This window comes from Eptatretus burgeri, chromosome 4 (assembly GCF_056783735.1).
Source record: "Eptatretus burgeri isolate ZD-2024b chromosome 4, Ebu_testis_v1, whole genome shotgun sequence".
Lineage (NCBI taxonomy): Eukaryota > Metazoa > Chordata > Myxini > Myxiniformes > Myxinidae > Eptatretus > Eptatretus burgeri.
The window spans coordinates 141,588,479-141,602,448 of NC_140964.1; the positions used below are offsets into that span (position 1 = coordinate 141,588,479).

The 13,970-nt window shown below is 43.6% G+C and overlaps 1 protein-coding gene across 2 annotated transcripts in view; it reads right to left on the bottom strand.

The window, feature by feature from the left end:
- Positions 1–3,233: 3,233 nt before the first annotated feature.
- Positions 3,234–13,970, bottom strand: part of BRAP (BRCA1 associated protein) — a 68,494-nt gene continuing 57,757 nt past the window's right edge. Inside the window, exons 13-14 of one of the 2 annotated variants that reach the window (XM_085880204.1) lie at positions 8,888–9,068; positions 3,234–3,647 (exon numbers count right to left, since the gene is read on the bottom strand). In XM_085880204.1, coding sequence (XP_085736330.1) covers positions 3,477–3,647; positions 8,888–9,068 — 352 coding nt within the window. In that variant the 3' untranslated portion in view covers positions 3,234–3,476. The remainder of the gene's footprint in view (positions 3,648–8,887; positions 9,069–13,970) is intronic. The other variant, XM_085880205.1, reaches the window with a different exon arrangement.

The following is a 13,970-nucleotide window of genomic DNA, read 5'->3' on the forward strand; positions in this document are numbered from 1 at the left end:
CGGAAACAGGCTGCGTGAAAGTTCAAAAGCACATGCGCCAGCCAAATGTTGTTCCACCAGAGAGAGTGCATGAAGTGCGGGGAAGAATGGAAGCAAACCCAAAGAATTCTCTGAGACATTTAGCCCAACGAGCTCACTGTTCATATTCCAGTGCAAGGAAGGTGGTCAACACATTCAAACTTTATCCCTATCCTTTGTATCCCTACAAAATTCATGCAATGCATCAGTTACTGGAGCCAAGGTTTGGAGGCCATGACCAAACACTCAGCGGTGATTCCGCTGGTGACTTGCTGAGCTGCATACGCGTATCACAACAATGAACACAAGATTCAAGTTCAGAATTAATACCAGGCCACCAAACATGAGACCTTGAGATAGCTTTCATCGAAACAATACCAGGGTGGGTACGATGAAGTTCAGAAACCAACTTGTCTCTTCCCTGCTTTGGCGTGATGACACATCGGACCCAAAGTGAGCATTCTAGACAGATAACTCATCTCGACGACGTAAATACGGTTTGCACTCCTCTGAGTCTGGTATACGGGACCAATCACCAGACATTACACGACGCTGAACTACAGACAACACAGGACCTCTGTTCGACCACCATCTCACTTGAGCAACAGTGACTGGAGAACAGTCACTCTCAAACACATTCATAGCTAATACAAGGTCAGCAGATTGAGGGTGTATTGTTACTATCAGTGATGGGTACCGGCAGTCGACTCCACGCATCAGCACAATTCCCAGTGCCAGGCCTGTAACGAATAGTATAATTGTAACCGGACAGCGTCAAGGCCCACCGCTGAACACGGGATGACGCATTGGTATTGATTCCCTTGTTCTCTGAAAACTACAGGGTGAGCGGTTTGTGATCAGTTTCAAGCTCAAATTTATGACCAAACAAGTACTGATGCATCTTGGTTACCCCAAACACACAGCGTAATGCTTCTTTATCAACCATACCACGGGCTCTTTCAGCTTTCGTCAAACTTCTGGAAGTATACGCAACAGGTTGTGACTTGCCCGACTCGTTGGCACACACAGCCCACCCCATAGGCACTGGCATCACATGACAATACAAGATGCTTACATGGATCATAATGAACAATCAACTTGTTGGAACACAATAGACCTTGAGCTTCCTTGAAGGAATCATCCTGGGCCTGGCTCCAAACCCAAGTTTTCCCTTTCCGAAGTAACTGATGCAGGGGTTCTTGCACCGTGCTCAACCACGGCAAGAAACTGCCATATTGGTTGAGCAAACCCAAAAAGGAACGCAATGGTGACACATTTTCTGGTTTGGGTGTGTTCTTGATTGATTTGACTTTGGAATCACACGGCACGATCCCAGTGGCAGTGACTCTTCTGCCTAGGAATACAACTTTGGGCACCATAAACACACATTTCTCATGTTTCAGTCTGAGTCCTACTTTGTCCAAAGGACGCAAGACTTCCTCCAGGTTACTCAGGTGTTCTGCAGTATCACAGCCTGTGATCAGAATGTCATCCTGGAACACGACAGTCTTTGGCACAAATTTTAATAGAACATGTGTATATATATATATATATATATATATATATATATATATATATATATATATATATATATATATATATATATATATATATATATATATATATATATATATATATATATATATATATATATATATATATATATATATATATATATATATATTGTTACGGATTTCAGAATGCATCCACACATCCAGGTCCTCAGACAGTTATTTCCTTAAAAGCATGTTCAGATTAGACCATCCCCATGTCTAATGGGATTTTAAATGAGATGCGTTGAGAAGGGTAAAGGATAGATCCCCTCTCTTATGGGAAGCTTTTTTCTTTATGACAGACACATTCACACACATTTATTTCGCGAGCTCTGAAGCCCGCCCTCATTTTTCCTCGGCAACATTCTTTCGCGAGCTCTGAAGCTCGCCCTCATTTTTCCTCAGCAACATTCTTTCGCGAGCTCCGACGCCCACCTTTTTTGAGAGCGCACGGCTCGTTATGGTAACCGTGCGCAAGTGGGACGGGGTGAGCTTGAGACGGCAGCAGATATAAAACGAATTGGAGGTCCATTCTGAGGAGGAAAGCAGAGGCGAGACAAGTGAAAGGAAAGCGGAGGCGAGAGAAAGAGGAGGGAGAAGAGAACGAGAAAGAAAGTGAGAGTTGAAGCGTGCAAGGGAAGAAGCGAACCAGAGAGGAAGTGTGCAAGCGAGCATGTGGTGCGCGTGTAGGTGTGAGCAGCGCCGCCAAGTGAGGCACTGGTCAGTCACCAACAACACCAGGGTCTAAACCCGCGACGGACGATCTCGGTGCCCTCCAGACATCGACTGGCGTTCAAGGCTATTCGCGAGAGGGTGCACGCAAGGCTGGGTGCTGGCGACAGACGTGACACGCACGCACACATTTTAGGACGTTTTAACTTCACGGACGACTTTCTGGTGAGCAAGACGATTCTCCCCCCCTCCCCCCCCCCCCCGAATGATCTGTTGGGTACCCATGTCTATTTTTATCTGTAAGTCAACCCTCGATAAGCATCTGCTCTTTGTCTCTTTCCTGGCATTTTGATTGATTTTGCTTTGAAATTCGTTCTTTATTTACCTCAGCAAATAAAAAGTTATTTTTATTTATTTATTTATTTTATTATTAATGAATCATTTGTCGATTTCCAACCTGTCCGTGTTTGTCCTTTCCTTCCATTGGTCTAGCATTGTCCGAACCTCGATAGACTGGGAGGTAATTACCACAGATTTGACCAAAAAATAGTCGGCACGCACCAGCGGTTAAAACGATCGGCCACCCTAATTAAAATCTAATCGAGATAATATTGGTGCTTTGCCGAGGGTGTGCTCCCCGTTCAGGTAACCACGTGATCTCTAGTTAAACGGAATAATAAGACGGTGGACACTGGAACTCGTGGTTGACTGGGTGGCGTTCGTGGTTCTAAAACAACCCACCGTACCACAACGTTAATTGTGAGCGGTGGCCCCAGTTTCGGTTCTACCGAGGACAACCGGGAATTAATCCCCCTGAGTGACAAGCTGGTGTCTCGGTACTTGTGGCTGCAACAATAGTAACAAAATTAGAGACATACTCAACTTGTGCAACATGATATGTGCAGGGGAAATTGGGGGAAAGAAATCAACAATTGGCCTCAGAAAATGCCATGTTTACTCATGTATAATATCTGTAAAAAAAACACTCTACCAATTTACTTAAAACTTTATTGAACAGGATTATAGAGAATTGCATAAATAAATTTCGATGCCAAGGAAGAGGGAAAGATGGGGAGCACCAAATATACAGCTTTAGCAACTTATCAATATATCATTATACAATGTAACTATTATTAGGTTTGTTGTAGCAGCCATATTATTGCATCATGTATTATTAAAATGATCGAGCAATTTAAACCTTTTCATTTACATCAGAATTTGACATGTGAAGACTCATCTATGTTTTCTACCCCGACTTCTCCGTGTTCCTCTGTCTCTCTGCTGGACATTTGGGGAGGGTGAAGGGATTGCTTCCACCACTCCCTCCCTCACATCAGCTTTTTCTTCTGCAGGAAGGCAATTCACTTTCTCTCGAGTGTCCAAACAGAACATCAAGTCCCTCACCTGAAGAGAGAGTAAGTGGGAGAGCAACACGAGTAGAAAACTATAAAGCATCCCAAAATGTAAAGCCCGTCAACGTCCACTTTGTACTCAAACTAAACTTGATGGAAAACAAAAGCTAAAAAATAATAATTCGGGAATAAATTTTCTCCATATTCTCATCATGAAGGTTTGTTGAAAATTTGATGACAAAACTGCAAATCTATACTAATCAATGTGTGTGTGTGTGTGTGTGTGTGTGTGTGTGTGTGTGTGTGTGTGTGTCCGTCCGTCTGTCTGTCCATAACTCCAAAACTAGGATACCTAGTAGCCTGAAACTTTGCATGCATACTAAGGGAACGCCAAGGAAGTGCATCCTTACGATAATTCACAGACCGGTGTTTGTGTGTTTGTGGGTTTCTATGTTTGTCGCACAACTCCTCCTACAGTTCTGGGCCAATTACATGCAGACTTGCTACAGAGGATTAGAATGACCCCAATAAACAAGATCACCCATCGGGTGGGTACTCTGCCAATGAGTGAAAATTGGCTGTTTGGGTTAATTAAAATACCCCTTATGAAGATACAGTAATTAACGGCCTTATTTAATTATATCCTTTATCAGGCTCCTCCTCAGCCACCTCACTCTCTGGGGTCTTAAGGCGTATCCTGGGTTACCTCGCCGGGGTCTGAAGCCGCCTTGCTTTTTAGCCTGCTCAACCTAACCTTGACTTGGAACAGGATGCAATGATTTCTTAACGATAAAGTTTTTTTTTTTTTCGACTTTCCTCACTCATATTATATATCGAATTCGAAATCATCATACTTACAAATCGCTGAATACATTGCAATTCTTATAAACACTCGGAGACGCCAGCGTTCGTGGGTTCATTTCATTTCCACACATGCCATAACCTGTAGAATCTCTTAAGCTAAGCCAAATTACAAAAGGTTAACTCCAGAATTGCACTGAGCAGCAGTCGAGCAGCTGTCACACCTTGACGATTTAGCCAGCGTATGAAAGATTTGTCTAAAACGCTGGCACATGTCGAATACGTTATGGGTAAGTTTTGTATATGTTAAGAGCACGCTGGCATACGTCGTAGTACGCCGAGCTCGTCGACAAATTTTAACATGCTCAAAATTTTTCGACATATGCCAGGGTATGACTCACACGTTCGGCATACGCTGGCCATAAGTTGTAGGCAAGTTACGCGATCGTTGACACACGTCAACACACGTTACTTGTAAGTTACTCATAAGTTGAAACACGTCGACGTAATGTTTAGCATACCCGAAACTTATTTCTAACCTAGGAGTAATGTGTTGTAGGCACACGTCGACACACGTTACTTGTAAGTTACTCATAAGTCGAAACACGTCGAGGTAATGTTTAGCGTCAGTGTTCCAGACTCCATGTTTTTTTTTTTCTTTTCTTCGGCATGACGGTGATGTTGACACTTCGATTTCTAGTGCGGTTATAATATAATATAATTAATAGGCTGCCGCTCAACGATTTAAATCATAACCGCACTAGAAATCGAAGTGTCAACATCACCGTCATACCGAAGAAAAAAAAACAAACAAACAAAAAAAAATTTAATGGAGTCTGGAACACTGACGGGTTCCTTCTGTGTGAACCCCATTTTTATTTACCAATTCCCATAAACGCTGCCAATATGCCATTATACGGTAGCTGTAAGTTAGTAACACGTTCAGTAAGTTCTGTGGTCGTCCGGAAGACGTCAAATACATCTACATACGTCAATATGCGTTGGAGATACGTTACACATAGGTTCAAAGCACATTACTCATAGGATAGAAATAAGTTTCGGGTACGCTAAGCATTACCTCAAGGTGTTTCGACTCATGAGTAACTTACAAGTAACGTGTGTCGACGTGTGTCAACGATCGCATAACGTGCCTACAACTTATGGCCAGCGTATGCGGAACGTGTGCATCATACGCTGGCATACGTCGAAAAATTTTCAGCATGCTTAAAATTTGTCGACGTATTCGGCGTACTACGACGTATGCCGGCGTGCTTCAGCGTGCTCTTAACGTATACAAAACTTACCCACAACGTATTTGACGTGTGCCAGCGTATTCAGCAAATTTTTCATACGTCGGCATACGCTGGCTAAACCGTCAAGGTGTGACAGCGGTTTGACACTTCGATGTCTCGTGCGGTTATGATTTGAATATATGTATATTGTTTATACAGTATATTGCAATGCATTTGATGAGCATAACCGTGTATAATTCGGTGAAAGGCCAAAAACAATGCCACGAATTGGAGTAACATGTGAAGTAATGAAGCCAAAAGTTCAAACATGATCAACCAAGTTGGTGATTGGTTCACGTAGAAATGGAACAGTGTGGATCTCAAATCGGTCTTCATATTAAATGGGTAACATGAATATGGGTGGACAGGCACCCCTTGATCGTGAAATCGTACCCAATGCAAAAAAAACAGTGTTCATATATATATATATATATATATATATATATATATATATATATATATATATATATATATATATACATATATACATATATACATATATACATATATATATATATACATATATATATATATATATATACACATATATATATATATACACATATATATATATATATATATATATATATATATATATATATATATATATATATATATATATATATATATATATATATATATATATATATATATATATATATATATTGTTGCGAATTCTGGCCCGCCCGGCGTGCGATCGGCCACGTAACTCGAATCGCGGCTGCTTCGCCCACCGAAACGAACAATTCAGTCATGACCCTCCTGGGACTACCGCCAGAAACCAGTCACGGGTGGGGGTTTAACCCCACCACCACCCAGTCCGCAGTCCACCCGCGCGAGATAGGGTAAATCTCCGAAAGTCGATATACCTATGGTACTCGCACGGGTAATCTGCCGAGGGATGGGACCACGCCACAGGCCGATTCCGGACACGAACCACTTAAGCGGTTCGTTCCGTATTACAGGGATAACCGAGCGGAGTCATCGTCGGCCTTGATGCTTCCGATTAATTACCGGGTGTTTTAAAACCCACTATTAATCCCTTACGTGATGCAAGATAGAGATTCAACAAAGGAAAGGACGCAGCGAAACAGGGAAACAATTGGACAAGCAAGCACTTTTATTGCACTCTCAGACAAGGGAGCACGTATTTACAGCAAAAGAAAGCAGGGAAAGAGTTAAAACCGAATGAGCAATTATTCACAGCACAGTCACTTACACTATTCTACTTTACAGGACATGGCGCCACACCATTCATACAGAAACCCAAAAGAAATGATTGAAAGAGCGTGACCGTAGGGAGCTCCCCGAGCTGGTGTCCACCGTGATCCGGATCTGCCAGCACTGCCGATCCCCTCGAGGCGCCCTCTGTCCAGAGCGACCCAACCAGCACGGTTCAGCGAGCGAGGTCTAGTCTGCGAGCCTCCGCGTCTGCTCGTGCTTCTCCTCAGGAACTCCACTCAGCTCTCTGCGCTTGTGTTCAGCCTTTTCCGCCGAGCTCTCCTCACTCACACGCATTTGCGTTCAGCCTTTTTCCGCCGAGCTCTCCTCACTCGCTCGCTATCGCGTTCGCCCTTTTCCCGCCGAGCTCTCCTCACTCGCGCGCGTTCAGCCTAAAACTCAACTTCACTCTCTCGCGTTTTCGTTCCACCCCTGTTGTAGCGCGGGGCTCCGCCCTTTGCCCCGCCCTGTTTCTGGCTCCACCTCCCTTCTGGAAGCTTCCCAAAAAGGGGCGTGCCCTCTCGTTCCCCCCCTCCCCGCGCCGTGCGGGGGGCGAGGAAAGTCAGTCTTGGCTCGGGGCCAGGGAATTATTCCCCCAAAATCAGGCCCCCCCCCATTTTTAACCTTTGACCTCTGGCTCAAATCACACCTCCCCCATGCCAAAGCGCGGGAAAAGCAGAAGGGAAAATCCCACAGGCGTTGTTGGTTTTTGTTCTTGCCTCAAATTAACGACAGCAAAAGAAAAACGACTAACTGAAGAATCGCAGCCCGACTGGATCACATATATTCCCTCTCTACAACGGGTTTGGGCTAACTACACATGAACTTACCGATATATCTCACCTGAGGACCCTTTATGGTGTCATGCGAATTTCCACAACCATAACAATATATATATATATATATATATATATATATATATATATATATATATATATATATATATATATATATATATATATATATATATATATATAAAACACTCTGTCAAAAGTGACCTCCATGGGTTTCAAATGGAATTGGCATCTTTTGTTTGGGCTGCGTGTACATCTTACCAACTATATTATTTATATACCACAATTACTGAAGACAATAATCATAAGAGCCAAAAATATTCTCCAAGTCCGTTATTCCAATATTCAGTGTACCGAAAGCACGTAGGCCTATATACACTCGCGTGCCGTGTTGACGGCCAATAGAATGGCAGCTGTGCCCCACAGCGGCTTCAGTTCAATGAGCTCAATTGATAGGCTTGTTCGCGCTCCAGTGCATGTATTACCTTCATGAACAAGGCCTATTTGTACTTTCGGTGACTGCCCTTTTGACCCAATAATTATTACTGTTCTCCATATTCTCATCGTAAAGGTTTATTGAAAATTTGATGATTCGAACAGCCAACAGCTCGGGACTCCATTCGTTATCCTGCGCAACCTTGTTGCACAGTGCAGTGAAAATATTGGAATCCATCTCAGTTTCTCCCGATAATTTATCGTTCATGTTCTCATACGTTCCCATGTTTGTGTGGGATTTGTGAGGGGATATTCTTTAAAAATTGTGCCCCACAGAATGGGGGTACAAAACAGTTAAACCAGTCTGTAAATAGACATTATTTATTAAAAATCGCTTTTTGTTGAAAACTTTACACGCCACTTACCACCGACGATCCGAGCATATGATGCACCACGTGCCGACTTCCACCGTGTTCTGGGGTTCGCCTTCCCCCATAGTTTATGGAGTTTTTCATCCACACGAAACTTGTAATAACTACATTTAATTTTTTTTTTTTTTACCCTTTTTTGTCCGTCCCTGCTCTCTTGCTTCGACCAAACACACACGTCTGTGGTCCATTTGTTTTGCAGAATTTTAACTCCGTCAGCATCGGCCATGTTGTTTTATCGAGAGATCATCAGAAGTTCCCGGTCGTGCAATGCACGCTGCACTACATGCAAGGGGTGAATGAAAGATGAATATTCCACACCTGCTCCCTTAGCTCTGTGGTCTCGGCCTGATGTGCTAATCTCTCTGCCTCTCTATCCTTCTCCATCATCGCCTCTCGCTCCGCCCACTCCGTCTGATTGGCTCGCAAGCACCGACCAAGCTCCAGCTCCTCTTGCAGCTCATTCGCTACTCGGGTGCTTCGAGTTGAGAGCTGCGCCACTCTGATGCAGAAGAAACAAAACAGATTTATGTATAATGTCAGACATCTTCAGACAATACAATTCCTTATCTCAACTCTCATAATGCTACTTAAAGGATGACCTATACATGAATATGGAAGGCAATACGTCCTTAATCAATTTATTTCAGTTTTCCACTCGTCCACAATGCCTAGCAGCATGAAGAGGCCGAGGAAAACCCATTCATTATAAGGAAGGGGGTGGGTGGGTTTGTAGCATGCGGGGATTCGAACATTGAGCACTCGGATCGCATAAAGCCGGAACATTACCGGACTACACCGACAAATATACCTCTGAGTCTGATACCAGTAGCAGGATCGACTTTGTGAAAGTTATAAAGATGGGATTAGGTTGGGAGCAATGATCAGAGGCAGGTAGGAAAGGAAAAGCAAATAGGAACAAAAAGGATAAAAACGAGGTGACGATGCAAATCAAACTAGTCAGGTTTTGCTACAATATACAAGCCAAGAACGCACACAAACACGGGGACATGGATGGACAAGGCAGACAGACACCAAACAAAGGAGGGAACCCACAATAACAGACATGCTGTGACATCCAGGACGATACGACTCACAGTCATGGTCAAAAATATTGGCACCCTTGCAGCACTTTTTTCAAATAATGCATCACTTCTTCCAGAAAATTGTTGAGATTTTAAAAATCTTTTGTTTTCCACAGATGTGTTTATTTGGTGTGCAGTGGAACAAAACAAAACAAGGTTGAAAAATCATTACTAAATCTTATCTTATCCACAGGAATCCTAAAACGGCCCAGACAATATTATTGGAACCTTTTAGAAGTTGTTCGAAATAATTAGATTTCAAGCTGGTGCCTGCACTTTGGAATTGAACTCACCTGTGGTGAGTTGCAGGTGCCTGCAATATAAAAATCACGAATTCAACCAGTTTGAATAGAGAAAAGGAGTCATTGTGCTGTTTTGTGTCATTATTTGTACCGTCATTTGTCATTGTGCTGTGTGTACCGCACAGTACTGTGTGTGCTGTGTATCCAGAGACAATTTGTCATTGTGCTGTGTGTACCGCAATGAGCATGGAGAAAATAAAGAAAATCAGAGAATTGTCTGAGGAGGTCAAACACAAGATTGTAGCCAAGCATGGGCAATCTCAAGGCTACAAGTCTATCTCCAGAGACCTTGATGTTCCTGTGTCCACCGTATGTAATGCTATCAGGAAGTTTAAGCCCTCTGGCACTGTAGCCAACCTCCCTGGACGTGACCACAAGAGAAAACTTGATCGAGGATTGCAGCGAAGGATTGTTCGAATGGTGGAGAAAGCACCTCAAGAAACTGCCAAACAGATTCGAGCTGACCTTCAGACATAAGGTATGACAGTTTCAACTAACACCATCCGTCGCCAACTCAATAAAAGGGTGTTCTATGGTCGGAGAGCCAGGAGGACCCCACTGCTGAGAGAGAGAGAGAGACAGAGAGAGACAGAGAGAGAGACAGAGAGAGAGACAGAGAGAGACAGAGAGACAGAGAGAGAGAGACAGAGAGAGAGAGAGATAGAGAGAGAGAGAGATAAGAAAGCCCGACTGGAGTTTGCCAAAACACACCTGAACAAGCCAAACTCCTTCTGGGAGAATGTCCTGTGGACAGATGAGACCAAATTAGAGCTTTTTGTGAAGCACATCATCTCTGTGTTTACAGAAAACAAAATGAAGCCTTCAAAGAAAAGAACAGCTTCCCTACAGTCAAATATGGAGGAGTGGCCAGCAATGCCAACAGAACAGTGGCTTGTTCTGAAGTGACCAGCAATGAGCTCAGATCTAAATCCCATTGAGCACCTGTGGGGAGATCTGAAAACAGCAGTTGGGAGAAGGAACCCTTCAAATGTGGGAGAACTGGAGCAGTTTGTACAAGAAGAGTGGGACATCCTGCCAGTAGAGAGGTGTAGGAGGCTCGTTCATGGCTAAAGGAAGTGCTTCACTGCAGTTATTTTGTCCGAAGGCTGTGATACCAAATATTAAGTCGAAGGTGTCAATTACTTTGTCAATGCCTTTTATTTTCTGATTTAAAAGGATATATTAAGTTCTAAATCAATAACAAAGGTTCTGTAATATACACAGTGAAATAAAGAATTGTGGAGACAAAATACTTTGCCAATTTCAACTTATTTTTCGAGAAAATAGTGAGCTATTTGAAAAAAGTGCCAGGGTGCCAATATTTTTGGCCACGACTGTATACAGTGACATCCAAGATGCTTTTCCTAGCTCCAACTTCTTCATATTAGGCCTTGTGCTCAAAATAATCAGCGCACAAGAGAGTTGTTTTTGTGGGCTCCCATGCCAGATTTTACATAGAACTCCCACATCTGCTTCCATGTCAGTTTAGGGGTTTATTAGCCCCCGTTGGACTTAGTCCAAAATGGGGGCTTGTGGATTTAGACTCGATTTTCGTGTCATCGCATGTATCCGCAACCATATCTCGGACATGTATGGACCGATTTTATTCGTACTTGGCAAAAAGACAAGAAATTATGGTATACCGAAGCCCATCATTTTGTTTCGCGATGCAATCAAAGATGGCCGACTGGCGGCCATTAGAGTTGTAATAATAATTTTTTTTTTTTTTTTAAAGCCCGGTGTCAAACGCGTCCTCAACCATTTCTGACATGCATCCATTTCTCTATTATTCAAACTTGGCACACACATAATGAATGACGGCTTACATAAGCACATCATTTTTTTTCAATGAGATTCAAGATGGTCGACTGGTGGCCATTTTGTGACTTAAATGTGTCCCCAACCATTTCTTAGACATGCATGGTCTGATTTTGTTCAAACGTGGCACAAGCACAGCACACAATGGCTTACACTTGCACCTAACTTTATTTTGCGATTTGATCAAAGATGGTCGACTGGTAGACTGGCGGACATTTTAGTTGTTTTTTAAAAAAACGGTGCAGAACACGTCCTCAACCATTTCTCAGACGTGCATTTACTAATCCTGTTCAAACATGGCACACAAAATAAACTTCATGAATTTAGATCCATTTCAATCCAGGATCAAATAGACATTGCAGTCGTATCAGAATCGTGGTTCAATTCAACCACTCCCGTGGAACATTGTCAAGATGAAGGATACACATTATCCTCATGTCCCAGAAAAGGATAGATCTCATGGAGGAGTTTGCTCTTGATGCTCGAGATAAACTGCACGCACAACAAGTGAAGGTGATTGTCCCTGACAACATGGAGGATGTCTGTAATGGCATTCTGGAGAGTCTTGCTGGTGCAGATTTAGAAACAATTGGCAATCATCGAGGCCACGACCACAACTTTACGAAAAACCAGGATCGCTTGAAGTGCAGTGCAACATCTAGTGAAGCACGAAAATCACACTCCCCTCATAAACCACCATCATCCTCTGCCATGCAGCTGTTCCCTCCAGAATGTATCTTCTGTCAGTGGATTGAACTTGGGTCCGGAGACAAGTATGAGGAAGTGGCCCTGCTCCTTTGTAGTATAATCCAGCGAGCATTCAATGAGTCGAAGTCACTTCCCTGGCCTCCTACAGTTGACGATCGAGGTCAAGTCATCAGATGAACTCACGCCTGACCTCGTGAAGTTCCTGTACTTCGTCATCTCTGGTGATGCAGATGTGAAGTCTGCGAAGACTAGATGCATCGTGCTCTCAAAGGGCCAGGTAACCCTCCACCTTGATGTGCTCAGCTTTTTAAAAATAACAGGTCTGTCAAATTTTGTAGTAATAGTTTTGCATTATGCTTGTTTCTCCAATGCTATAATGCTAATTGCTCTCTTTACTGTTCCAGGACATCTGTCGTGCTGTGACAAAGGGAGACTGGAAGTTGTCAAAATACATACTCCTCTGCACCACCATACGGCACCTCTACCACAGTACACAACTCACCACTATCTTCAGTAGGCTGGGTCACTGTGAGGCCTATGAATTCGGCTTGGAACTTGAGACTGTGCTGGCCAAGGCTCTCGATGAGGTTTCCACCTCCCTCACTCCCCAGATTATTACCGGCGAGGGCAATGACATGTTCCATCTCATATGGAACAATATGAACAAAATAACGACAAACATCCATGGCTCAAATGTGGTGAACAGCGCTGGTGGGATAATGATACAGGAGGTAAAACCCGGGTTTGATGCCACCAACCAAGATCGGATGCCCCCTCTCTACAAGCGGAACAAGATGCGCTCCCTGAAGGTGGATATGCCCAAGACACTGACCCCTGTCCAAATCTATAATTGACTTGGGCCCAAATTTCCGGGGGGAGCTGTGTTCACTCCGCTCACCATCAACAATTAAGTGTACTCAAAGTGCATCCAAGAGTATCGTGTCTGGTTTTAGCCCGTAAATATGTTGGTGACCTGGATTTCGAACAGGTGGGAAGTTGATTCCACAGGTGGGACGAAAGAGGAACGAATGAGTGGAGATGAGTAATGATTCTGGATTTTTAGACTTTCACCAGAAGGGGGTTGATGGTGGACCATTTGTGCCCTGCAGACCTGTGGGGGGAGGGAGGGGGGTACAAAGCATGGAAGGAGCAAAGGGTGCAGGACCAGAAAGGAGGCGGTAGAAGACGGAGACCGCAGACCTGTCTGGGATGGCAAAGTGATAGGCCCACAGCATCAGCTTCATCATGGGAGATTCCAATAATCCTGAACGCCTTGATTTCCATAGCGTCAAGTCGAGCAAGATGTGAGGTAGGGAGTCAGCCCAGAGAGGACAGCAGTACTCCATCAAGCTGCTGATTTTTTTTTTAATTTATTTTTTTTTGTATACCTTGGTCGAGGCTCGTATGAGAGCTAACACACAACTCACAGCAAGGAGGCATGAGACAAGAGGGGCGGGAGTGGAAGGGACAAAACAGTGGGGAACAGACACA